This window comes from Trachurus japonicus, chromosome 18, assembly GCF_045865225.1.
Source record: "Trachurus japonicus isolate A0001 chromosome 18, Traja_1.0".
Classification (NCBI taxonomy): Eukaryota; Metazoa; Chordata; class Actinopteri; order Carangiformes; family Carangidae; genus Trachurus; species Trachurus japonicus.
The window spans coordinates 27,045,761-27,071,223 of record NC_140924.1 but is presented as its reverse complement, the minus strand read 5'-3'; the positions used below and the strand labels follow the sequence as shown (position 1 = coordinate 27,071,223).

General features: G+C 45.6%; 1 protein-coding gene across 1 annotated transcript in view; it reads right to left on the bottom strand.

Annotated features, from left to right (window-relative positions):
- The window catches only part of efnb3b (ephrin-B3b), an 82,442-nt gene that overhangs the window by 24,266 nt on the left and 32,713 nt on the right, over positions 1-25,463 (bottom strand). The window contains exon 2 of the mRNA XM_085806228.1: positions 16,708-16,997. Within this exon, the coding sequence (XP_085662354.1) occupies positions 16,708-16,997 (290 nt within the window). The remainder of the gene's footprint in view (positions 1-16,707; positions 16,998-25,463) is intronic.

Below are 25,463 nucleotides of genomic sequence, written 5' to 3'. Positions count from 1 at the left end.
TCAGGGCTCATTACACTCACACAGCCTGCACCCTCACCACCAGACCACCAGGTCACCCATCACTTTACATGTTCTAGCAGCTCTGGCTGTTAGCATGGGTAGTTTCATTTTCAGTTGGGAGCTATTTATTTTGTTAACTTAGGGGATTAGCATACTAATACAACGCTATATTGCTATATTTCATTTTTTTTTTTTTTGTGGAGGAAAAAAAAAGGCTCAGAGAATTTTTTTTATGTCTTTATTACACAGTGAGAGGAGCCGGGGGGCGGGAGTGGGGGGAGAAGGAGTGATGGAGGGGAAGGGAGGGGGGGCTAATCAGGGACACTGTGGTAGCTCATGCTACACCAGCACAGCAGCAAATGTTAAAACTACAGTAGCTTCCGGTGCAGCTTGCTACTTGCTGTAAATGAACTACTTCCTTTCAATAACAACTTGTAGCTTCAAGAGCTGCAGTTTCAAAGAGGCTTCCCCAGCACTGACTAATGGCCATTTGCTCCCGAGTTAAAACTCTCCTTTCTTCATAAAAAGCCGATCTGTTAAAGGCTATGTGACAGCATTGCTGCATCATTATTATTCCACCACTCTTACTTTTACATTAGTATTACTAATTCTTTTCATTTCAAGGTCCCAACCCCATAGATCAAGAAAACACTTGAGACATACAGTAGAAAACACTGTCTCTTTTCTTTCTCCCTGACGTTTCCTTCTCTCGTTGCATACCGTTCTCTCTGTCATACACTGCAGACACTGTGTATACACACATACACACACAGAAGCACTTTAAACCTGGCTCAGTTTTAGTGTTTAAATGCAGCAGCCAAGACTCCGCTATAACACAATCCTGACGAGCATGGAGGTCCTTCTTATGGATCAACACAGTTTCAATACAAAGCGCCAGTGTGTGTGTGTGTGTATGCTTTCCTTAAATGTCCTTGAACCATGACTGTAATACCTGAACGCTGAGTGGTGTATCCATGCGTGCGTGCTCTTAGTAATGTATGCTGTAGCCTATATGGGCATATATGGTGGAATTCAGATGTTTTACTAATCTTTACCAGCACTGCCCTCTCTCCCTCTCCCTCTCCCTCCCCCACCATTATTCTTGTTTCCAAAAGAGGAAAGCAGGAGAAACACACACACTTAGACACAGACACACACACACACGTATACAGAACATGGGAGCCAGCCAGCCGAAATAATACATCTTGACATCTGTGCCTGCATACTGCTCGGGGGAGAGATTGGAGAGAGAGGGAAAGTGGAAAGAAGAAGGGTGAGATATGAAGGGGCTGGATGATGGACAGCAGAAAGCATAGGGCAGTTATATATTTGTGTGTGTGTGTGTGTGTGTGCATGCAGACTGAACATGTGTGCGTGTGTGGGTATTTCAACGGTAAGAGAAAGAGAATAATGACGGTTGTGTTTGTTTAGCTCCTCTGTGATTAAAGCAGCCCGCTAGAAGCTGTGTGCTTAGCTGTATGGCAGTCTGTTTTTACTGTGTGTGTGTGCGTGCGTGCGTGCGTGCATGTGCTCACGCTTTGTTGCTTCTCAGAAAGGTGGGTGTATTTGCACTCTGTGCGTCAGTCTGTCTTCAGTTTTGAAGTGTATTTATGTCTGAGTGTTAAATCTTATTTCAACGTCATGAGTGTGTCTCGAGGTGGAGGCGTGTGAGTTTTTGGTGCATGCGGGTGCACGTGCATACCTGTGCATGTATGTGTGTGTGTACGTGTGTTGCAGTCTGTCAGCGTCTTCTCCCCTGAATGTGTGTTTTAGCATCTAATCTGCCCGTCTTGTTTGTAGAAGTGAAATCCTCCAAAGGATGTCTGGTGCATGGGGGACTGGAAAAACCAGTGTGTGAGCCTGCGTATGTGTATGTGTGTGTGTGTGTGTGTATTCATTAGTACAAACTTTCTCCCGGTGCTGTCCTGAGGTTTGTTTGCATTGTTACCTGTTTGATTTCGTTTATGTGGTTCGACAGATCTCCGTCTCCCTCTGCCTACCACCCTGGCTGTCTAGTTCAACAAGTTTTATTTCCTCATCAGTTCGTTCTCACACTACAGAGCTCACAACAAGTGGGTCAAGGTAGAGAAGGTGTAAAACCAACCTGTGTAACAGACTGAAGTGTAAATCAAGATAAAGTTCAGCAGGATACTCAGGTTCCTGCTTGTGTAAGAACTTCTCTTTGTTACACCGGCATTGTATCCCAATTAGCATATGCATGCTGTGTGGTGAGGTGACTGGGATTTGACCTTTGACCTTTGACATACAAATTCTAATCAGTTTGTGCCAGATGCGATGAAATTCCCTCAAGGTGTTTGGGAGATATCGTGTTCACGAGAATGGAATGAAGAGACAGACGGACCGACGACTTGAAAACATGATGTTCCCCGTCGCAGCTGCTGTCTGCGCAGCTAAATGCCTGAATGACAATATGATGCTTTGTTGATTACTGGGCTTTTATTTTGTTGGCAACGACTCACCATCTTGTCTTGCACCAAGTGAGACGGATAAACAACTCATTCAAATGCAGTTTGGTTTGGTTCGTAAAAAGAGATCTCACGAGGTTTTCAAGCCTCACGTTATATTTTCGCACCATGTTTTTGATGGTTGTAAATGAGCACCATGTCCTGACCTGGACGCCTGTGGGAACATTTCCATTCCTGTTACATCTGAGAGCAGAATTAACGCATGCATCCGTGCATTTCTCACTTTTATTTTTTGCCTTCGACTTAAAGCGGGGAGCTGAGAGAAGGCAGGGGAATGTCTAAAAGAGTTAGAAGTGTGTGGTGCAGGGGGAGAGTCGGAGGAGTGACAGACATGCAGGATGACAGAGCGAGAAGAAGTCAGAGATGTAGAGAGGAGAGACAGTTTCCCACCTGGATAAAACTTTTAACAGGGTCAAGTGTGAGGATCTGGTGTAAAAGCATCCCAGGCTAATTCATATTTTAAATGTGCCATTCTGACTTCACACATACACACAAACACACACACTCACTCACCAAACTCCCGCAGGATGGCAGCCCACTACTCTTACCTCTAAGGACTGCTAGCAGCTCTTTTAAAGGCCCAGTTTTGCCACAGCATGCCAAAACACGGCAGATGGGAGACTCACAAACTGACTCACACAACCTCACATAACCAGAACTGGTGGTGCAAGTATTGATGTACGCGAGATGTACTCTCTCCAGTCGGGGGGGCAGAAAGAGTGCACTGCAGCGTCAGTGTCTTTAATGAGGGGTACTTAGCTAAAAATATCCGTTTCAGAGGAGTACTCAGTGATTATATAAAAAAAAGGTATCACAAATCCCAGCAAATAGGCAGAATCGTGTTAACATATCATATAAAGCAACAGCCCTGAATAAACTATGACTAATTTGTCACTCGGTGTCACATTTGTGGGTTGAGCGACCTTTTTCTTCCCGCGCGCCACCGCCAAAACTTCTTCGATTACTTTATCGGTAATCCGTTTAAGGCGGCGTTCTCCAAGTGCTGTAAATCTGTCCCGCTCCCCTAATCTTCAATTCATCACACATTTCCTAATCACACTCCAGAAATAACAAACCTGGAATTACTTACTCCCTTCTGTCTGTACAACAAGAGCTGAGCCAAATGCAAACTATCAAAGGTTTATGGCTTTCGTATGAATCACTAAAGACTTATAAAATACCTTGTTATGATGTAAGATAAAGAAAAAAATGGGACTTTACTCTTAATTAAAGCTTCAAATAATTCAAAATGGACCCGTAATAATGTATTAGTGCTTTCCTGGCAAGGTCAGTCTTGTAAAAACAGTTCTTAAATCTTCAAAGGGACAAACCTGGATAAATAAAGGTTAAACCAATAAAACAGACGGGGCATTCTCCATTAAACCTTGTCTTTCCTCCCAGCCGGCCGCCTTCCAGAGGCAGTGACAGCAGAGCTGTTGCTACAGATGAGGTAAGACGCTCTTTGCCACAACAGGGCCCCCTCTTCTCTCGCAGCGCCACCAAGAGAGCAGCCCAGCGAGGCTGGAGGTGCCAATGAATTAGTTCACTGTTTTCACTCATTATGCCGAACTGACTGCCTCACTTTTTCTCTGTCTTTATTTACGCCCTTTTCTTCATCTCCGACTTCTCTGGCACCACACACACACAGTCAACAAAGACCCCGCTCATAATGAGGGCATAGTGGTGTCTGAGTGTGTGTTCTTTGTGTAGCTGCTATGTGTGTGTGTGTGTGTGTGTTTGGGGGGGAAGGATTATGGCAGTTCCAAAGCTGTGAATAGGGGCCAGGCTGGGCCTCGGCCCTGGCTGAATTAATTACTCTAATTAGCTTCTTAATTGCATATATTAAACCAGTGGTTAGCAGGGCTGGAGCCGCGGTTAGGGCCTGGATCTAAAGCTGGAGCCGGGGGTTGGGTACGGGGAGACAAAAGGGCACTACACACAAACACACACACATACACACGCACAGGGCAATGGCATACCGGCTTCACCTTCCCCCAACCCACTTGAGGTAGTCTGAAGTGGAGAAACGAGACCAAGCGCTCCCTTCCACGATGAGAGTATTCAATTATCCAACCCCCCCCCTCGCCTCATCAATATATAATCAGCGCATACAGCAGCAGCAGATGTGTGGTACTAATATGGACGATAAGCCCCCCCAGAGGGAAAAGAGAGGATTAATATTAGAACTACAGGGACTACTTGAAGCCGTCTTGGGCTGAAACTCTTTGCTGTATCACTTACTCAGTGTTCGGCTCCCTGTGATATTCTAGACGCTAAACCCTGCCACTGATTTGCGACCATCAAGCCTCACCCGGTCTGGCCTGCAGCACGTCACACAGACTTACATAGACCATGACAACATCAGGATCATTAGTTCCACCGCTCGTTCCACTTCCACAGCTTTTTTTTTTTTTTTTTGGCTCAGACGTCCTGAGCATTCTAAATGATTATCAAACCCTTGGCTCTCCTGAGCGGACAACATGCATCAAATTAAGCTTTTTCTGGCTCGAGTTGACCCCAGAGTTAAAATAAGCCAGGCTGAGGAAGAGGGAGCGACAGATCCCCTAACCAGAAAAGGTGGAGGGTGTGAGCGTGTGTGTGTGTGTGTGTGTGTGTGTGTTGGGGAAGAGAGGAATTATAGCTCTGACAGCGAGAGGCGGGAGGGTTAAAAAACAGCAGAAAACGCCTTGTTGTATTTGTGAAATGCGCCCAAAGTATCTCACAACAATGACGATTAGTCAAGAACAAGTAAACAGCCAGTCTGCTAATGAATCTCCCTTCAATAAACAAAGTGGTGCAAATGCATGCACACACACAGCACGCATAATGTGCACGCTTGCTGAGTGATAATGATGTTCTTTGTGCAGTTTTTTGGAGGAAAATTAGGGCTGACTAAATGATGGTTTAAAAGGATTTGCAGCTGATTGTTTGTCCTTGCTTGTGTTCGAGCTGTCGGCCCTCTTGCTCCGTTCGGTATCAACACTTTTTCTTTTTCTAACATTTCCTCGCAGCACACAGCCAACCCTCCTCTTCATTCCCCACTGAACAGCTGCCGGGTCCGATCCCGCTCCAAGAACACCATAATCCCCCTCACAAATGGCAAAGGTCACGCCTGGGACTTAGAGAGGAACTACGCCCATAAAAAGCACCATATAGTGAACATCTGATTGCTTTGATTACTCCAAACTTGGATGATAAAGGAATACACTTTTTTTTTGAGATGGTGGATACCAAATTTATGTCTGTGCATGCCGGATACTGTTATCTTATCTGAGCTTAGCAGATCTGCTGACACCTCTAACAACCCAACTTGAGATGCTGCACAGATGCTTGGTGGATGTAGCTACAAACTGTTGACACCCGGCTCCAATGTGGAACTCACACATTTTCCATTTCTTCTCATGTAGCCTATGGGTTTAGAAAAAAAAAAAGAAAAAAGAAAAAAACTAGCCACACGTGTAAATAAGCCTAAATAGCATGGTTCCTAGTAGGCTAGCTGCTATGCTTCAGTTTTTATGCTAATGCTAGGCTAAACACAGCCTGAACCAGTTATCTTCTCATCTCTATTCAGAAAAAAACTAAAGACATGTTGTGTAAAACAACACAGCTAACCTCTTGTTCCTCCGCTTTGGAGAAACTGGCATTTCCCAGAGTGTCTGCTAAGCTAGGCTAACCTGTCCCTGCCCCAGCTATTTTTATTCCACCCTCACAAAGAAATGAAATAATCATAGCGCCTGAATCGTTGAACCATCCCATTAAATGAAAAAGACAGAACAGATGGTTTCATCAAAAAACTTCCAGCACAAAGTTTGTCAGTGAAACACACACACACACACACACATCAAGTCTGCTGTGTTTGTGTGTATGTGGGGGGGCTACGCATCTGTCTGTGTGAATGTGTTCATTATGTTGATCAGGGGTCATGTTTGCCTGAACCTGGGCACTAAATCAAGGCTATATTAGCAGGCTAATGTGTTGTGGTGATGGCAGAGGTCAGCTGAGAGGTGCGCTTGTTTTGAACTCCCCCCATGTTCGATTGTCGGGAAACACATCCTTCTGCAAAAGGTTTCCGTGGCAGAAGGCGGCAACACAATGACGCTATTGTCCGTCAAGCTGCGATTGAGAACGAGAAAAGTTTGTGTATCTATGCGTGTGTGTGTGTGTGTGTGTGTTTGTGAGACGGACAGACAGTGTAGGGAAGGTTAAATGAATCATACAATGTTAACCAGGCCCAATCCAATTAGGGAGGGATTCTTCTTGTCTGACCTTTAACAGGAGAGACGTATTCACACTCACACACGCAATCAACCCCCAGCCCGCCAACACAACCACACACACATACACAAAAAACTCTCACAAACTACACAGCCAGCCCTCCGCACAAACAGACAGACACACAAACATAGCCCGACGCTCACGCAATCACACACCAACACCCACAAACGCAACCTCCGCCCACAGACGCGCACGCATAGTCTGACGCACACACATCCGCGTCCACATAAGCAGTCAACCAACATTACGCACATACCAACAGACACACACACGCGCAGCCAATCTCGCAGACAGTAGTGCGGCTCTGATTGCTGACCTAAATCGGCCAGGCGATCTGTCACTTTCTCTTACTCACACTCAGCACACATCTTTTTTTCATCTCTGCCCTCCTCTTTCTCTTCTCTCGCTCGTCTTTTTCCCTTGCCCAAATATCTCTCTCGTTCTCTCCCTGTGTCACTTTACATCAGCTCACTGCGGTCCCCCTCCTCTCCTTCCATTATCTTTACCAGAATTGCTTTGACCTCATTTGTATCCCACAATAAAGATGTCAATATACAGTATGTTGCACATTCGAGGTGGTGTCTGCATTCTCTATTTATGGATGTGTACATTGAATGTTCTCGTATATAATGAAGATACATACATGAAGCTCGGGGGAATCTCACGTTTAATCATTTAAAACACTTGAGTTGACTGTTCTTTTAAATAGAGTCATCGTTCCTGCTGTTCACTTCTCTCTTATCCACTGAGAGATGCAGATAGACTTTATCTGGAGTGGGGAAATTAGTTGGATCCATTACACCAAACCCCTGCTGACCTATTCTATTCCATTTTCCACTCTTGCACTTTATTTGAGGCTATTTTCACACATGAGAGTTTAACTGAGGCCGTCCGCCCCAAGAATTTGATGTGTTTGGTGGAGTGTGAAAAATGCGTTGTGGGCTTGAAAAGCAGTCTCAGGTCCGGCTCAAAATAGTTGTCAGGGGTTGGCTGGGAGCAAACTGGAGGCATGTCCCCCGAGGGCCACAACAGATGTGAGAGCGCGAGGAATGAGTGACACCATTTTCCTTGTGTATTATGTATTACAGTAAGATTCATGGTGGTTGGGTAGAGGGATGTTTGTGGTCTGTGGGTGTTTCCAGCGTCGTAATGGAGGAAACCAGACAGGTAGAAATCTCAGCTGCTTCACTTCACCGTTCAAAAACCTTCCCTCAGATTTCAGATGAACAAAAAGCCCAACATGTGAATTTATTATCTGTGTAATATCCAAACTCACTGCCACATCAGTTGCTGTGAATGCACCACGACCAAACACATACTGCAAATTTGATCCAGCATCAGTAAAGAGGCTCCATTCAGCAGAGAGCAGGATCATGAATGTATTCAATAGATGTGAAGAACAGTGACAGGTTCTTACTTGCTGTGGGTTTCTCTTCACCATGCTTGTAAGGTCTTGACCTCAGCCTGTGAAGAGCCTGGAGATAATAGTGTGTTGTGATTCGGAGCTATACAAATAAAACCGAATCTAATTATTGGACTTTCAGGTCATTTTCAGGCTAGGTAAGCACTTGGTAAAAAGCTTGAAGGAATGTGTGCGTGTAAGCACTTTCCAAATAGGTATTCAGATGTATCTCTGCCTGGAGTACATGGTGCCACACAAGCATTTCCATTTCAGTGGTATTATTCTGAATAAAACAACTCCTACCCACTCCTTAATCCCTTCACTTTGGTCATCTTGTTTCTCCCTCTCTCCTCCCTCCCTTCCTTGCAGCTCCTCCTCTCTCCTCCCCTGTGTCTGTGGTTGCTTTAGAGCCTGGCAGGAGGCCAAATCAGAGGGCTTAAACTTGATCAAATATTCAGCAGATATAGATTTCTCAGAGTCCCTGGATTCTCCGTCTCTTCCACCCAGCTGCTTTCTATTCCTTCATCCTCTTCCTCGAATCTCGCACTTCTGCAGTCGCAAAAAAACTAAGTTGTGTGGCGTTCGCGCACGTATGCGCACGCACGCGCGGGCACACTCACACAAGACAGCCACGCACGTATGCACATGGGGAATCATAAACTAACGCAGAGTGGCGGAGAGGTGCAGCTCATTTAGGCTGCAGTGCAGTGTTTCTCCCCGCTTCCTCTCCTCCATTGTCTCCCCTCTCTCCTCTATTTCACTCTCCGTTTCGCCGTTGTTCCTCATCTCCCTCTTCATCTGCCTCTCACTCTTTCTCTCCCCTTCTTCCGTCCTCCCTCCCTTCCTCTCTCTCTCCCCCTCCCCAATCCGGATTCTGTGTCATTTATTTCAGCTTAACCCTGATAAATAAACCAGTGAGCTCCGCTGCATTATTGAACACTCCGACATTGCTGTCTGCACGCGCTGCGCCGGCCCCGTAATGTCCAACAATTAGACCACACACGCACACATGCACACACACATGTGGCCCCACCCTGTAGCAAATGTCTCAGAGACACAAAAACAACCCCGTGCTGTTTAAGTTAGGAGCTGCGTGCAGATTCAAGAACATGCAAAAACATATTCAGAGAGGAAATAAAGTTCCCACAAAAGACACACAATCGCACACTTAATGCACCAACTTCCAACAAAAAAAGACACACACATGCAAAACGTGTGCACACAGTCATTTTTCTAGGTGTGGAGGCTCCAGTCAGCTCTTCTATTATTCATATTAGTGAGGGGATGGTGAGTTGTTTATCTGCACCATTGTGCGAAGGCCAAAGCCGGGATCTCCATGAAGCCCCAGGGGCCCTGCTCCCTAAACACACCACTGAGAGTCATTCACTCCGCACACACACAGACACACACAGAAGTTCCTTCATGTTCATCCTACACATCTATACACACATAAAAAGGACACACACCTGTATCTGCCCCAGATATACACACACATACACACAAACTTGCACAAAAACACAGTGCCATCTGTCTCATGCAGCAACAACAACACTGCAGTCCCACAGTGACTGACCCATTCAGCACCACAGATCTGACCAATCTCTCTGTGTGTGTCTTTTGGGTACATGCATGTGTGTGTGTGTGTGGGAGCTATTTTGAGACAACTTTTGTGTGTGTTTACAACCACAGGCCTGCTTGAACGTCGTTGTGTGTGTGTGAGTGCATATATTTGGGAGAAAGCCCCTGTGTATGGCAATGTGAGCATGCATATGTTAGTGTGAAGATTACTGGCATGTGTATGTGAGTGTGGGTGTGTGTGAATGTGTGCGTGTGTGTGTGTTTGTGAGAGACAGAGAGGGAAAGAGATCACTCACACATGAGGTCATGTGTATGTTGACTGGAAGCCTGCAATCATTCACTTCTGGTGTGTTGGAACATACGTGCATGTGTGTGTGTGTGTCTGTCGTGTTCATGCATTCATTCGAACGTGTCTGTGTGTGTGTGTGTGTGTGTGTCCCGTTCCCCTGACAGCAGCAGCGGTGATTGAAAGTGACCGCGTTGTTTCAGTGTCACCCTGCAGATGAGCCGCCGTGTGCATGTGCGTCAACTGACACTCACAGCTCATCCACATCACCACACACACACACACACACACACACACACACACACACACACACACACACACACACACACACACACACACACACACACACACACACACACACACACACACACACACACACACACACACACACACGACAGACCTGTCATATATTTTCCATCTCACTTTCCCTTTTCCTCCTTTTTAACTTTTCTGACTCCGTCTCGTTGTGACTCAGCTCCTCTACATATCCCTCCTCCTCCTTCCCTCAGAAACACACTCTGACTACGCTGCCCTGCAAAGGCAAAGTGCATTATCTGCATTTTTTCGATTTTTTTTTTTTTTTGGACCAATCAAAAGTGTGGCATATTCTCTTCAATCTGGTAGAATTTGATATTGGTACTGCAACATTTCCAGAGTTATTGGGCTTTTTATTTTGCTGTCCATCCAAAAAAGCACTGTGAAACCAAGGCAAAGTGCAGTATCTGCAAAGAGTACTGTACTCCCTACATTCTATATTTACTCTATAATTCCATTGGAGTAAAGCCAAGGCAAAGTGCAGTATCTACACCAAAACCAAGGCAAAGTGCAGTATCTGCCATAAAACAGTCAAAATTGGTCAAAAAGACAAACTACAAAATACATTTAATTCAGTCCACCTTTATCTAATCAATTATAGACTTGGTAGTTATTCATAATTTGATGCTTAAACCTGACAATGAAAAACACAAAAAGCTGTTTTTCTCAGTTTGGCATTTTCACAGATACTGCACTTTGCCTTTGTAGGGCAGTACAGGCCTCGTCTATTACCTAGGATGTATTTTAGCCCAGTTCAGCACAACATGGGTGGTGTCCACCACCTTAAAGCATAAACTAAACAAAATTAATATCAGGAAATTACAGTAAAGTATGTTAAAGTGCCATTTAATAACAACTACATCACTTAGATGTCATTTAAATGTTCCCACTTGTTATATTTCGCAGTTTTTCTTTCCTTCTTTTTCTTCCCTCATTTCGGTTTGCAAATTATGCACACGATGCAAAAACAACAGACTGCCCCCGGAGCCTCCTGTGACTGAGAATTAATCCACCAAAAAGCTGCATGTTTATGGATCTGTTCAACAGAATGACAAAAACAAAACAAAAAAATAAAATAGAAAAATCTCTGGTTAATCCACGCTACATGTTCTCAGATCTTTTTGTTGGGACTGTTTCTTGGGCAGCAGATGCAGTTTGGATAAAGACTGTTCATGCTGAGGCTGGTGTGAAGCAAGGAGAGTGAAATGCCTAAAAAGATGAGCAAATAAAACTAAAACCATCTGCACGGCCCGATGCTCCCAGGATTAAGCGAGGGAAGATGTTCTTTGGAATTTCAGTGAACTGACCCTTTACAAGCAACTGATCCTGGACCAGTCTGAACAACAGTCCTTCTGTTCTCCTCATGTGGCCACTGTGTTTTAAGCTGCAAACTAAATCAGCTGCATGAAGATAAGTTTAGTTTCCTCCTGCAGTTCTCATTAAGAAGACACGTCACCAAGACCGCACTCTGATTATGAGTGTGTGTGTGTGTGTGTGTCTGTGTGTGTTCTTGTGCATGCATGCAAAGAGTGTGTGTGTGTGTGTGTGTGTGTGTTATACAAGGCCCTGGCGCCTGCTTTCAAAGGATTCATTAAAAGCAGTGAAAGGCTTGATCTGTGGTTTGGGTTGATGTACTGAGCATGTCTGTGAGTCTGTGCAAGTGTGTGTGTGTGTGTGTGTGTGTGTGTGTGTGTGTGTGTGTGTGTGTGTGGCGGGATTTTAATGGCGAAAGAGATGAGAAACCCAAGGGGGAGAAAGTGAGGGAGAGACAGAGACAAAACAGAGGGAGAGAGAGAGTGTGACAGAGAAATGGGTTTACATAAACTCTGACCTCATGTTATGAATGAAAACATCAATCAATGAGTAGAACTAATCGATTCCTCCGCTCTTTCTCTCCTCTCCGCAGGACGCGGAAGTGGAGAATTACATTTAATGGGATTGGAGTAATCTGATTACTAAACAGTGGCATCTGCGGTGCATTAGTGGAGGGGAAACAAAAGGAAACTTTGGAGTTTTTTTTTTCCCACTCCACATTACTTGATTTCCTCCAGACACAAAAATTATTCCCCCTCTAAAATGATGAGTGATGCTCGCTGATGATCACATTGTGAAAATCAAATTTTTAGCATGATTTCCTGTGCACGGCGGTGGCAAACTGTGGCGGAAACTGATTACCCGGTGGACTTTAAGAAAGTTCCTGCCTGGTAATCAGTAATGGCTTTAACATTGAAATTAACCTCCGCCGCTTTGTTTTCCTCCTGCTGCTCCTCCATCCAGCCGCACATACGCTTCTTCCACGTGTGCCCGGCCCTGCGGTGTGCAAATTAAATCACGCTACGCTATAGGTTAATTAAAACAAGATTTCCCCCAGGCCTCTGCATACATTGGTTGCCCTCGCGCGCATGCACAAACATACATTTACAGTCCCTGAATGCAGGGACATGTCGGTCCACTGTGTGACTGACTGAGTGTGATATCCTCCCAGCAGGACCCGTTTCTACCACACACCAGCTACAGCAGATATGTGGCTCTAAATGAGCGGCAGGATTAAGAGTTATTAATTATCTCACAGCCTCATTAAGTACACAGAAGCTCTGGTGAGAGACTCGATACAATTCTTCATTAAGGGACACATGATCAAAGACACACTGCTCACTATACACAAGCTATCTGGTGGCGTTATCACTCAGCCATCAGCGACCAATAGAATACTCCCTACGATCAGCTACTCCCCCCGTCTCCTCGCCTCGCCTCCCTCCCATGTGTGTGTGTGTGTGTGTGTGTGTGACCTTGTGTTGCTGCTGTCATTGATTGGGCTGGAGCTGTCAATCGATCAGTCTGGTCTGCGTGTGGAGATAAAGGTGTTTCTATCTCTGGACACAGGTGGGAGTACAGAAGAGAGGAGGATGGGAGGAGGAGGGGGCGAATGAGAGGCAGCGACCACATTAACACCCCCCCGTTTACGTGCCTTTGGTTCAGGAGTGGGCTACTTACACTGCGAGGCAACACAATTCAACTTGGAGGGACGTTTAGAGGTTCCGCCGGCTCGACTGGGGTGTGCTTGACACATAATCATTACCTGTGCAATCATGGAAGATTAGGACTCTGGACCCGGGTCACTCTGAATCATTTGAGGAGATGAAAACAACCAGAGTGAGTCCTTTACACAGTGTTCACCAGCAGCTCTGGAGCTGGGACTTGATGCGCTGCACAATTTTTACGCCACGATTTGGACGACAATTTGAGCTCTTAAAGGAATAGTTCACCAAAAAATGAAATTCACTATTGACTCACCCTCATGCTGATGAATACTCTGGGGTGGTTTTTTATTCCTCTAAATGCATCTGGTTCGTAGTCCAAAGAAAACGTTATATGAGATTAACTAGGGCCTGACACAAACAGGTCCATACGACTACACAAAATTTTTTAAAATTGCTCCACACTGCTCGTCTGCTGCAATCCAACTGTCCTGAAGGGATATAGTCCAGAGTTTACTCCAAACGACCTCATTTAGGACATTCTTACAGCCTAAACAGTCCGGTATTGAATTTGCCTGGTGCACGCTCCTCGTGTTCAGGCGACGCACACGGACGTGACCGAACTTCTCTTCAATGATGTTGTTTTGGGTAAACTCTGGACTGGATCTCTTCAGGACACTTGGACTGCAGTGGACGAGCAGTGTGGAGGAAGATTACAAGGTTTTTGTGTAGTTTTATGGACCTGTTTGTGTTGGGCACAATGCACGCGTGCGTGGCGTGAACGCGAGAACGCGCACCAGGCAAATTCAATACAGGCTGTAAAAATGTCCTAAATGAAGTTGTTTCAAGTAAACTCTGGACTATCTCCCTTCAGGACACTTGGATTGCAGCAGACGGGCAGTAAGGAGGAATATTACAAGGTTTTTGTGTAGTTTTATGGATGTTTTTGTGTCGGGCACTATTAATCTCATATAAAGTTTTCATTGGACTACGAATCGGCCTCCCGGGTCTCCAGATGCACTTTGAGGAGTAAAAAAACTACTCTGGAGTATTCATTAGCATAAGAGTGAGTCACTGAATTTCATTTTTTGGTGAACTATTCCTTTAACCTGCCATGTTGGATTTCTAATTTCTGTTCTTCTGTCGTAGCCGTGTAAGTTTTGCCCTGCAGTGTTTGAGCCTCTGTGCATTCTCAATATGGACAACATCAAACTCCTGCAACCTTCTAACTTATTAAGTGTGTGTGTAGATGTGGGGATTGTGCAACGGGCTGCAACACGATGAGAAAGTTTTGTTTCGCCGCGATCGCTCCGGACTGCAGAATAGAAGACGGCTATTAATGGTGCATTCATACACTTTAAATGCACTATACATAGATGCATGTTCAGATGCTTGAGTGATAAATCTAGGCCACGCAGGAAGTCGGGCAGGCTTTAGCACAATGGGATCATTTCAGCACTGACATACATTTACGCACACACCCAATCTATCAACGTTTGCACATTTTAAAAACAAGAGATGCTTTGATTTATCTGCGCGGCCTGTGTAATGTATCCCTCAGGTGTCGGCGTCTCATGTTTGATGGCTGCTCGGGTTCTGTTGCGCAACATCTGTCAAGTCACCGAGTCGGGGATCAGATTGCATTAATTTTCCTCACTACTTATCAGGCCCAAATTCCTTTATCGTCGCGTCCCCCCCGGGTGCACGAGCAACACACTAATGCATGTAGTATATACATAGTGTAGTGTAGTGTAGTGTAGATGGTGGTGCAGCACTGCGCGCTATCTCACCTGCTCCTATCTAATCGCAGCGAAACGCTGGTATGCTGATAATGCTACAGGGTGCAGGAGAAATATGCCCAGTGCCTCACCTCTCTTCACAAACACGCAGAGTATGAGCTCCGATAGTGAAAAGCGAGCGCGCCTGAAATGGGTGAACAAATATAGAAAACAATGAGGCATGTGGGACTTCACAGACTTCCAGAGATCTTATATTCTCTTTGTCTCTTTCTATCTCTGTCTGTCTCTCCGTCTCTGTCCCGGCTTCCTGCTCCTCCTGGCTCCACTCCCCTCCACTCCCCCCTTCCCTCTCTCATTTTTAGGCTTTTTTTTTTTTCCACAAGCAGATGAAAAGAAATGAAAAGAGCATTTGCACACCTGAGTGAATAGAGCTCGCAGGTGCGTGGGAGGAGAGCTATGGGAATTAAACAGGGTCTCTCTCTCTTTCTCTTTCTCTCTCTTTGTCTCTCTCACTCCTGAGGTGTTTTCACTGCGCCTGTGTTTGTATTGGAAACTTGTGTGTGTGTGTGTGTATGTGTGCATACACGCATGTGAGCATGTGTGTGTCGCTCCGGTTTGTGTGCGCTGAATGCTCTTGGCTCTAAAAACAACCCACAGGTTTCAGTTGACGCGACCTTTTCTCGCAGATTGTTCCGTCCGATACAAACGCTTGGCCTGGCTCGCCTTGATGACCTCATCAGGTCTTCCCACAGCCTAACTCCAAACAAACCCGCCCCCCCCCAACCTGAATAAACCAAAACAAACTGCTCCTCGCTATTTGCGGTCACTGCGAGGATGGCAGTAACAATAAACAGGCCTGAGGGCGGCACAGCAGCCGAGCAGGACCGAGACACAGCAACGACACACAAACAAACACACACAAACACACACACACTTGAAGAAATGAAACTGAAGCACATGTGTAACCATATTTCACTTGACACAAAAGTCCCACACAAGTGGCAAAGAAACAAACACACTGGGGAAAAAAAAAATAATAAAAAGAACAGAGAGGGGGCTGAGAGCTCATCTGGCCTTTTTCCTGCAGTGTGTCCTGCACTGGACCCGATCACACACACACACACACACACACACAATCTTAAACCTAATTACTCTGTACACACCCGCCCAATCATCGCCATCAGCACCGAAATAAACAAACACACTCAGGCACAATCAGAAATCAGCCATGCAATCATAACAGCCCCCTCATCGCCCCCCCCCCACACTGCAATAAGGCTCAGCACACGCCCATAAACACACACACACGTTTGTATGGCTATCTTTGTGAGGACACTCATTGACATAATGTATTCCCTAGCCCCTTACCCTAACCTTAACCATCCAAAACAAATGCCTAACCTTAACCATTACTCTAACCATAATATAAACCTAATTATAACCTAAAGTCTTAACCCTCAAACAGCCCATTGAAAAATTGAGGACCGGCCAAAATGTCCTCACTTCCCAAAAATGTCCTCACTCTGTTGGTTAAAAACTCCGGTCCTCACAAAGTAGCATGACAAGAACACACCCACACACTCTCTTTCTCCATCTGCTAATCTCCGGTGCCCGTTCTTCCTCCTCTTCCTCCTCCTCCTCCACTCACCGATGATGTAGTAGTCGTGCATGCTCTTGAACTCGTGGCCCCACAGGTTGGGGGAGAACTCCTGGAACTTGATGGTGAAGCGGCGCTCGCGGGTGGGCTCGTCGCAGGTGAGCACGATGTTGGGGGCGCCCATCACCTCGCAGCGGTCCGCCTGCTCCCGCGACGACACCAGGTAGAGCTTGTAGAACTCGTAGTCCGGCGTGGACCGGGCCGTGTCCAGCGGAGGGCAGATGAGGTCCAGCCGGTCCCCGATCTGAGGGTACAGCACGTAGCCTTTATCGTCCCTGAACCTGAGAGGGAGAGAGGGAGAGAGAAAAGAAAGAAAGAAAACAAAAGGGGGAGTCAGGGGACGGGAGAAAGACAGAGAATCATTAATCAAAGTCTTTTGCCTCCTGCAGCAGCAACAGAAACCAGTTCAGAGCCACCTGTCCTTGCTGCTGAATGAGCAACAGATGGGTTCCTTTTGCCTTCCTTTTTCCTACTACTTCATTATTATTTTCTCTCCTTCATGGAGAACAGGTGCCTTTTGCCGAGGAACGGCTGCGCACTCAACTGCACAAATAAATTTTTACCACACAGGCTAACGCAATCCCCTGCTGACCCCCGCCAAGTGGTGGAGAAAAGAGTGGGAAAGTATAGAACCACCGGTTGATGAGCCTCGCGAGGAAAATAACCACCGATCTGAAGCCCAGTGAAAAAGCAAGTGCTTCTGTTCTTTTTCTCCTGTGAACTAGACCACAAACATGACCCCGAGTTCGCAGATATTTCTAAATGAAAAGCTGAACATACATTTTTAGACTAATATATGCTGCAGAATGTATGACAAAGCCAAAGTGGAGGAGTAGCAGTAATATTACCATGGAAATTTAACACGGAGATGATCTGAGGCTGCACTGGATTGGAGACTAAAAATAAAATGAAGGCGAAAACTGAATGTATGCATGGGGAATGAAGGTGAAATATTGTAAACAACAACAGGAACAAAATTCCATCTAAAAGAAAATTCCATGAACTCATTTTCTTCTTTTTTTCAGCTTTTTCCATTATATTTAGTATGGAGAAGTGTGACATGTCCACAGAGGAGGAAATCACACATCAGCAGAAAGACGCTGCCAATGCCACGTCTCAGGTACGTACGGCTAATTAGTTTGCTAATTAGCTGCCTTGATGTCAGCCTGTCATCATCTTTTTGATATGAAGGACGTGCAGTTTGCTTGTTTATAGCCTCGCTGATGATTTGACACCTGTCATCCACAGGACGCCTGCAGCCTGGAGCCAACTGCTGCTGCTTCCTCCAGCTCAACCAGCGTCTGCTGTTTCATCGCTGTCTTTACACATCGCACTGGCTCTCAGTGAACACCTTTGATGTTATATGGTTTTAATCTTGTTAAACTGCTTTCCCAGAGTAAACAGAGAAAATATTTGGAGGAAAATACTTCACGTAGAAAGTGAAATTAATTCTGCGTATCTGCACATAAAACCCAGATTAGACCGAGCCCAGGTAGAAGTCGGGCCGGTGGCAGCACAGCTTCCAGAGCTTCTTTCCAGAGCAAAGGACATGAAACACAAGCAGGGGGGGTGGGGGTGGGGTGACTCAGCCCCCCCACCCCCCCCACCCCCCCCACCCCCAGCACAGGGCCATCTCTGGCTGATAAGGCCAAATACGAGGAGTTATCAACTTAGCTCCTGAGGCCGATGATGACTTTAACTTGGACTCCATGCTAGTAGCATGCTTGGCTAACAGTGGGAAAGCAGAAAGCAGAAAGCAGAAAACAGAAAGCAGAAAGCAGCGATTTTTATCTCCAGTTAAAATAAATGTCACCACTGATAGAAAGACAGAAAGTGTTTATAGCAGTAACAGATAAAAAGGATTCTCACAGAATGTTAAGTGACACTTTGATGTGGATGTGGGGGGAAGCGGATGCCTGTAATGTTAAAGAGCTCTTTTTTTTTTGTTACCTCTGACTCAGACACTGTGTCTGTTTGCAACAAATCCACATGAACACCTGGGAGTCACTGCGCTCGCAGCTACTTAATTATTCTCTCTGTTCTGCTGTCAGACAACTGTTTGACCATTAAAAAATAAACAATACAGGATCACAAAGCGCCGACAGACTGAGAATTTTGCTGCTTAATTGTACCGTTAAAAAAAGACTAAACAAATCCTTCTAATGTCACATCGGCAGCGGCTAATACTTTCATTTGTCCAGTTAACGATTCTGTCCAGCATTCAGCTACAACTAGACTTAATCAGTGATTCTTTTCTTCTTTTTTTTCCTTTTGAAGAATCGTGACAATTATTTTTTTTTTATTACTATAATAGGGAGCAACAAAAGGAGAAATGTGTTTCATTAGTAACACTTGTGCAAATTTAAACGGTTCTCCAGAAAATTGCATTTCCACAAACTTGTGAACTTGCAGACAGATTCAAAAAGATAATTAAAAGCAGGCAAGGCTGAGATAGCTTTATTTTGAACAAAAAAAACAAACACTAGATATTACATTTCCCATAATGCAACCTTGTAACATATAAATAAACCCTTTACAGATAGTGAAGGTTAGAGGCCCACGCCAATAAAATGCCACTCCCCCAGCGTAAAGCACAAGCTATGCAGTAAATTATCACTTTCTCTAACCATGATGACATCACAGACTGTAGACATAAAACTACTGTAAAATTACTGCCCTATTAAAAATACAAAGTACCCATACCACCCAAGATTTTCAAAATAAAAGCCACAAAGCTGCACAGCTCAGGTCCAATGAACTGCTCACCTGTGTCTTCATATCCTCACTAGAATCAGATCAGTGTTTTTGTTTCCACATGAATCAGATTCATTTACAAGCTGAGTCTACATTCCCCCTCCTAGCCGTACGAGTGTGTGTGTGTGTGTGTGTGTTCCACAATGGCTGTACCTCCCCGCAGGGACTTTGCTCCACAGTTTTAGAACCACTGACCTAAATAAAACTCAACAACACTAGACCTCGACAGCCATGCTAGCAGCTCTTAAGTGTAGTGGTGCTCTGTGCTAAATGCTAACATCAGCATGCTAACAAGCTGAGCAAATTAACTAATTGGCTTTTATAAACAAAGTGGGATTGTCATTTGTTTTGCAGGTAAGTACTGCTGTTAAACCACAACACTGTAGTTACACTATAGTGAGGTGACCAGACGTCCCCTATTTTCGGGGACAGTCCCCGATTTGGCAGACCTGTCCCCGGGTAAAGCTGTCCCTGAAAATATCCCCAGTTTTGATATTTAATGAGGGATGAAAAATTTTTTTTTTAAAACTTGTGCACAGACTCATATTCAAACGTTGTTTATGTCTCTGGTTTTGATTGTTACAGCTCTGATGTTAAATGCTGGAGACGTTACATGACAAAATAAACACCAGCTCCTGCAGCCTCAACAGAGCAGGCTGTTCTTTCATTTAACACAGGAGTATTTTGTCCATGTTTTTCAGTTTCAGTCATCAGTTTTAGTTTTATTTTCTTTGCAGTAGAAAGTGGCACTTTGGACATTTGGTTCTTTGGACACATGGTGGCAGGTGGTCTGAAAGGTTTAGGAACCTCTGATGTAGCACGTTGAAAACAGAGGCCATTACATAGGCTGGGACTCTTCTTATTGGCTGCAGCTTTTCTTTAATACACATTGTGTAAATACATGAACATGTAATTACCCCTTGTATTTATTTCATAATGATAACAGTTAATGATTTTTGACCACCCTGCTGAAAATATCCCCGATTTTCATTTCAGAAATCCAGTCACCTTCCACTATAGAGACAGAGGGATGTGAGTCTGGCTCCTTCTCTCTGCTCTGACCACGTCCTTCTCATGCAGGCAGCGTTTACCTCCTAGCCCTGCGAGCTAACGGCCTTACACCTGCGGTAAATTGAGCTGTGAGCTTTATCCCGTGGTATGTTTGGCTGGCGGCGAACACCGAGGGGAACGTGAGAACGCAGACTGAGCGGCGGAGGAGCCGGGGCTCAGCCGGGGCCCAGGGGCCTGTGAGGAAGCCACTGTTCCACTTCTCATTACCCAGGTTACTCGGGGTTATCAGGCCACGCTTAGACTGGAGAGGTAGCCACTCAGCTTCACTCAACACATACACACACATATAGGCTACATAGCTACACACACACACACACACACACACACACACACACACTTCACCTTTCTGTCCCTCTCACACAGGCGGGCACATGCACCAACACCATTGGAGTATGAACTGTAAACATGGTGGTGGTTCCTGAGGCTTCAACAGCAGCTGAAGTCTAAACAGAAAAAATCTATTCAACACACACACACACACACACACACACACACATACAGAGACACCCACCCATACAAATGCCCTCTTGCTAAATACAAAAGGTTTGCCCAAACACATCCACCCACATCCAAACACAGGTTTACTTTTACCCTTTACTGAAACCCACCGACACACACACACACACACACACATATATATATGGATACACACTCTTAAAAAAAACAAAAAAAACAGAACAAAACCTTTTGCTTCCTGCATGACGCATTCCGTGAGTGGTATCTGATGGTACCCTGAGTCACAGTCAAGCTGCATTGCAGAATGGCAGAGCAAACGCACACACACACACACACACACACATAGAGGGAAGAGTGTGAGTGTTAAAGTAAAATGCCACTGGGCAGGTGCAGTGCTCAGAAAAAAAGGGAAGAAAGAGAGAGAGGGGGGGGGGGGATCAGTGAGGTGAGAGAGAGGAGAGGAGAGCAGAGGGAGGAGAGTGGAGAAAAAATATTGACCATGTCGGGCAAAGGTATGTAGCAACAACAAAGAAAATGTGGTGAACAAGCAGAAAGGAAACATGAAGACAAAGAGAAAACACTGCACAGACAGAGAAAACCTTCACATATAAAGTGAAAGAGGAGGAGGAGGAGGAGGAGGGGGAAATGGAGAGAGGGAGAGATAGAAAGTGACAGTGAACTCCAACGTATCCCCGTGACAGAATTCAATTTTCTGATAGACGCCATGTGCAGGGTGTCAGATGTGCAGAGCTGACCCAGGTTAACTTAGTACATGAGGAAATGGTGTGTGTGTGTGTATGTGTGTGTGTATGTGTATGTGTAGGTGTGTGTGTGTGTGTGTGTGTGTGTGTGTGTGTGTGTGTGTGTGTGTGTGTGTGTATGTGCTGTAAACAAGACCTTGTCCCCAATCTAATCATGCGGTCCGGCCAGAAGAATAGTGTGTGTTTATCTGAGAATGCACAGTTTCCCTCTCTCCTCTGGGTGACACCCTCAGTGTCAACAGAGCCGGACACACACATCAACGCTGACGCACAACCTCTCACACTTTTTTCTTCTTTTTTTAATATCAACCCCTTAAGTGTGGTCAGAGAGAGAGAGCCATGTGACTGCTGTGGTGGAGCGGAGGAGTGAAGTGAGGTGAACTTTTAAACAAGTTTATAGAGTTCAACTGTGACCACATCTAAATAAATCATCTCATTCAGACACAGCCCTCAGCTACATTATGGTTTCCCTCCACTCTTTTCTTTTTGGCCGCATGTCGCTCCGAGAGACATTCTCTCTCTCTCTCTCTGTCTCTGAGTGTCTATGTTTTGTTTTTTTTCTCCTCTCCTCCCCTCCCTCACCTCTCTCTCGCTGTCCACTCTCCCTCTCTCCTTCCCTTTTTCTCAGCCATTAACAATAGAGGCATTCATGTGGCCACACTTTGAAACATGGCGTGGAGGGGAGGGAGGGAGGGAGGGAGGGGGCCAGAGGTGACACCGAGGGGGGAAGAGGAGGAGGAAGAAGAGATGGAGAGAAGGAGGGAGGGAGGGAGGGGAGGGGGGCTTCACTCCCCTTTTCTTCTCCTCAGCTCTTTTATGAGGGCAGAAACATCATTTTCTCAACCCAAGCGTCGCCCCCCCGTGACCCCCGAGCCGGGCTGAGAAGACTCAAGTGTCAGTCTCGCTGACCTCTCCCCAGACCTCTTACACCTCCCACCCCCCCCCTCCCCGTGTTCCCACTCCCTGTGTTCCCACTCCTCTCCCTCCCACTCCCAGCGTAGATCTCACACCTCTAAGAGATGCTTTGTTATCAATATTCAATCTCCGATAGAAATCCACCGCGCTCAGCGCGATCGTGCACTTATGGGAAAGATTTAAAAGCTATTGACTGTATCTCAGACACCGTTGTGCTTTTGTGTCACCTCCCTGTGTGTGTGTCTGTGTGTGTGTCTTCTCTCTTGTCCATCTGCGTGTTGTCCAGCCGTTGTACTTGCTGTGGGCGGCCTATCGGACGGCTCCAAACATTTCCCAGATTCCACAGCGGCAACCCGAGCCATGTCCGGACCAATGCCGGGCACACAGGTGCAGCCGGAGGGGTGGGGGGTGGGGGGTGAGAGACAAGGGAGTGGAGTGTGCGCGCAAGTGTGTATGTCTGCACGAACATGAGAATATGGAGCGGTGGCGGTGGGGGGGTGAGGGAGTGCAAACGAGCGCCGAGTCCGTGAGAGAAAAATGGAAAAGCGAAAAAATACAGAGATGGAGAGAATGAGGCGAGAGATGAAAGAGAGAAAGAGAAAGAGAGAGAGAGGGGGGTGGGGTGGGATTCAAAGTGATAAAGCAACAAAACAAACACATAAGGACAAAGAGAGAGCAAGAAGCTGGACAGATTGCAACTGAACAATGTGGAGAAATGAAGCCCAGGGTGGAAAAACAGAGGGAATAAAAGGAAGAGAGGAGGAGGACCGTGGAGCAAAGTGAACTGAAACAACCTCTTTGACCTCCTCCATCCTCTGAGGGGGGGTCGTCCTTGAGCTAACTACAACCTGGTGGGAGTGGGAAGCCGAGGAGAGACAGCGATGGACCGATCTATTAGGGAATAATAAACGATGGTGGTATTTGGTTGTGTGGAGGGGTGGGGGGGTGGAGGGGGGGAGATTTATGGCGGGCCCCGCGCATAAAGCTGTCTGCACTAATCTCATGGTATACACAGTGTAATCACACACACACAGGGCCCTGGAGTCCCCCCCCCCCCACCCCTGTGTCTTTTAATGTACACACGCTGTCAGACACACGGCGGGGGAGCACGCACACTAAAGAGTAGCAAACCGATCAGCTACGGGACCAACACACACACACACACACACACACACCGTATTGGACAAGCATGCACTGCTACACACACACACACACGCTGAGCTGCAACACCTGCAGGCCATCTAGTAGCTGTCTAGAGTAAATCCGCCGGGTCTCATTTGGTGGAGTGGTGCTTTCCAAAGAATGCCACAATGAGCAAACACACACACACACACACACACACACACACACACGGCGGAAAAGCTCCATTTTGAGCATGTCATTTAAACCCACATGGAACTTTTAAAGCTTACTCTTAATGAAAAGAGTGAAAATTTCTGCCAATTCTTTGCCACACTTCCATTTTCTTTTAATGACTTTTCCTACCTAATAAACTTGAACGGAGAGAAAAACGGCGACTCTGTTGTGAGGAGAATGATTCTGAAGATTTGGAAATGTAAAATTATCTCACTCACTGATGGACTGTTTTACCTACTTTAAGAAAAATATTATTCCAGGCCTTGGTGCTGGATTAAATCACGTTGTTTTTTTTTTCTTTCTTTCTGTGGAGCACCCACACAGGGACTGGCCTGCAGTGGCTATCACTTTCCTCTGTTCTGCTGTAGCAATCAGTGCCTCTGTATGCGGCAGAGAAACAGAAACACCGACTATATAGTATAATGTAAAACATATGGCCGGGAGTATATAAAACATGAATCCACCTCAAGGCCCCAATCTGTCTTTGACACAGTATTTGTAGCAACAGCGGCTTCATCAAACTGACCCGTTGTGCTCCGCGTGTCTCACCTACATCTTCTGCCTGCCGCTCCATCTGATGGCTTTACAATAAAAAAGGATTCAGGAGCTTTTAAATTTCACCCATACCGTGTTCTTTTATCTTGACCTTATCTTTGATCGCTCTTGTAATAGAATAGAGCGTTTTCAGTGCTCAAACAAGCCTGTTTGAAGCCCGTTTTGCAGGTCAAACTTCAGGCCTTGCATCAAGAAAACTGCGACTCTCCGTCTGCCTGCTGTATCATTGTGAAATATTACTGCGTTTCTGTTTTTATATCATATCAGGTAAGGTTTTTACATCTTCAGTCATATCAGAGTATTAAACTCTACCTTTGTCTCCTGCTGTTTTCAGTCACGCTGCAGCTGAAGGAAATGATCTCATTCCCGTATTATCTTTGGCACAATATTTGTCATCCTAAACTGTTCTAGGAATTAATAATCAATGATCATCATTTATTTGAGATCCAACATTATCCGACAGGAGCTTTTGCATGCAGACACTGCTGCTTCCGCTGCCATCAGTGCAAAAGGGCAGACAGACCATTTTAAAATATCCATAATCATTATTACTGTCTTCATTAAAGAACCATATACCCTGGAGAAGAGCTGCAGAAAGTGGTCTTTGACTGTGTATATAGAAGTGGAGAGAGATAGAGACCCATTTGTATGAGATAGAGGGAGACAGGGAGAGGGGTTAGCAGAGACAGAGGGGTAAAGAGAGTGCTATAATGTAAATTGATGAGAGTTTGAGTCTCTCTAGAAGGCAGGCATGGCCCAGATACCTCTGAACATTTCTATTATGGATGAAATGGTGGAATGAATGTGAGTTCAATGGGGATGGGAAGTAGCAGAGAGAAGATTTCCAGATTAAAAGCTTTGTTTTGTCAATTAGGCCTC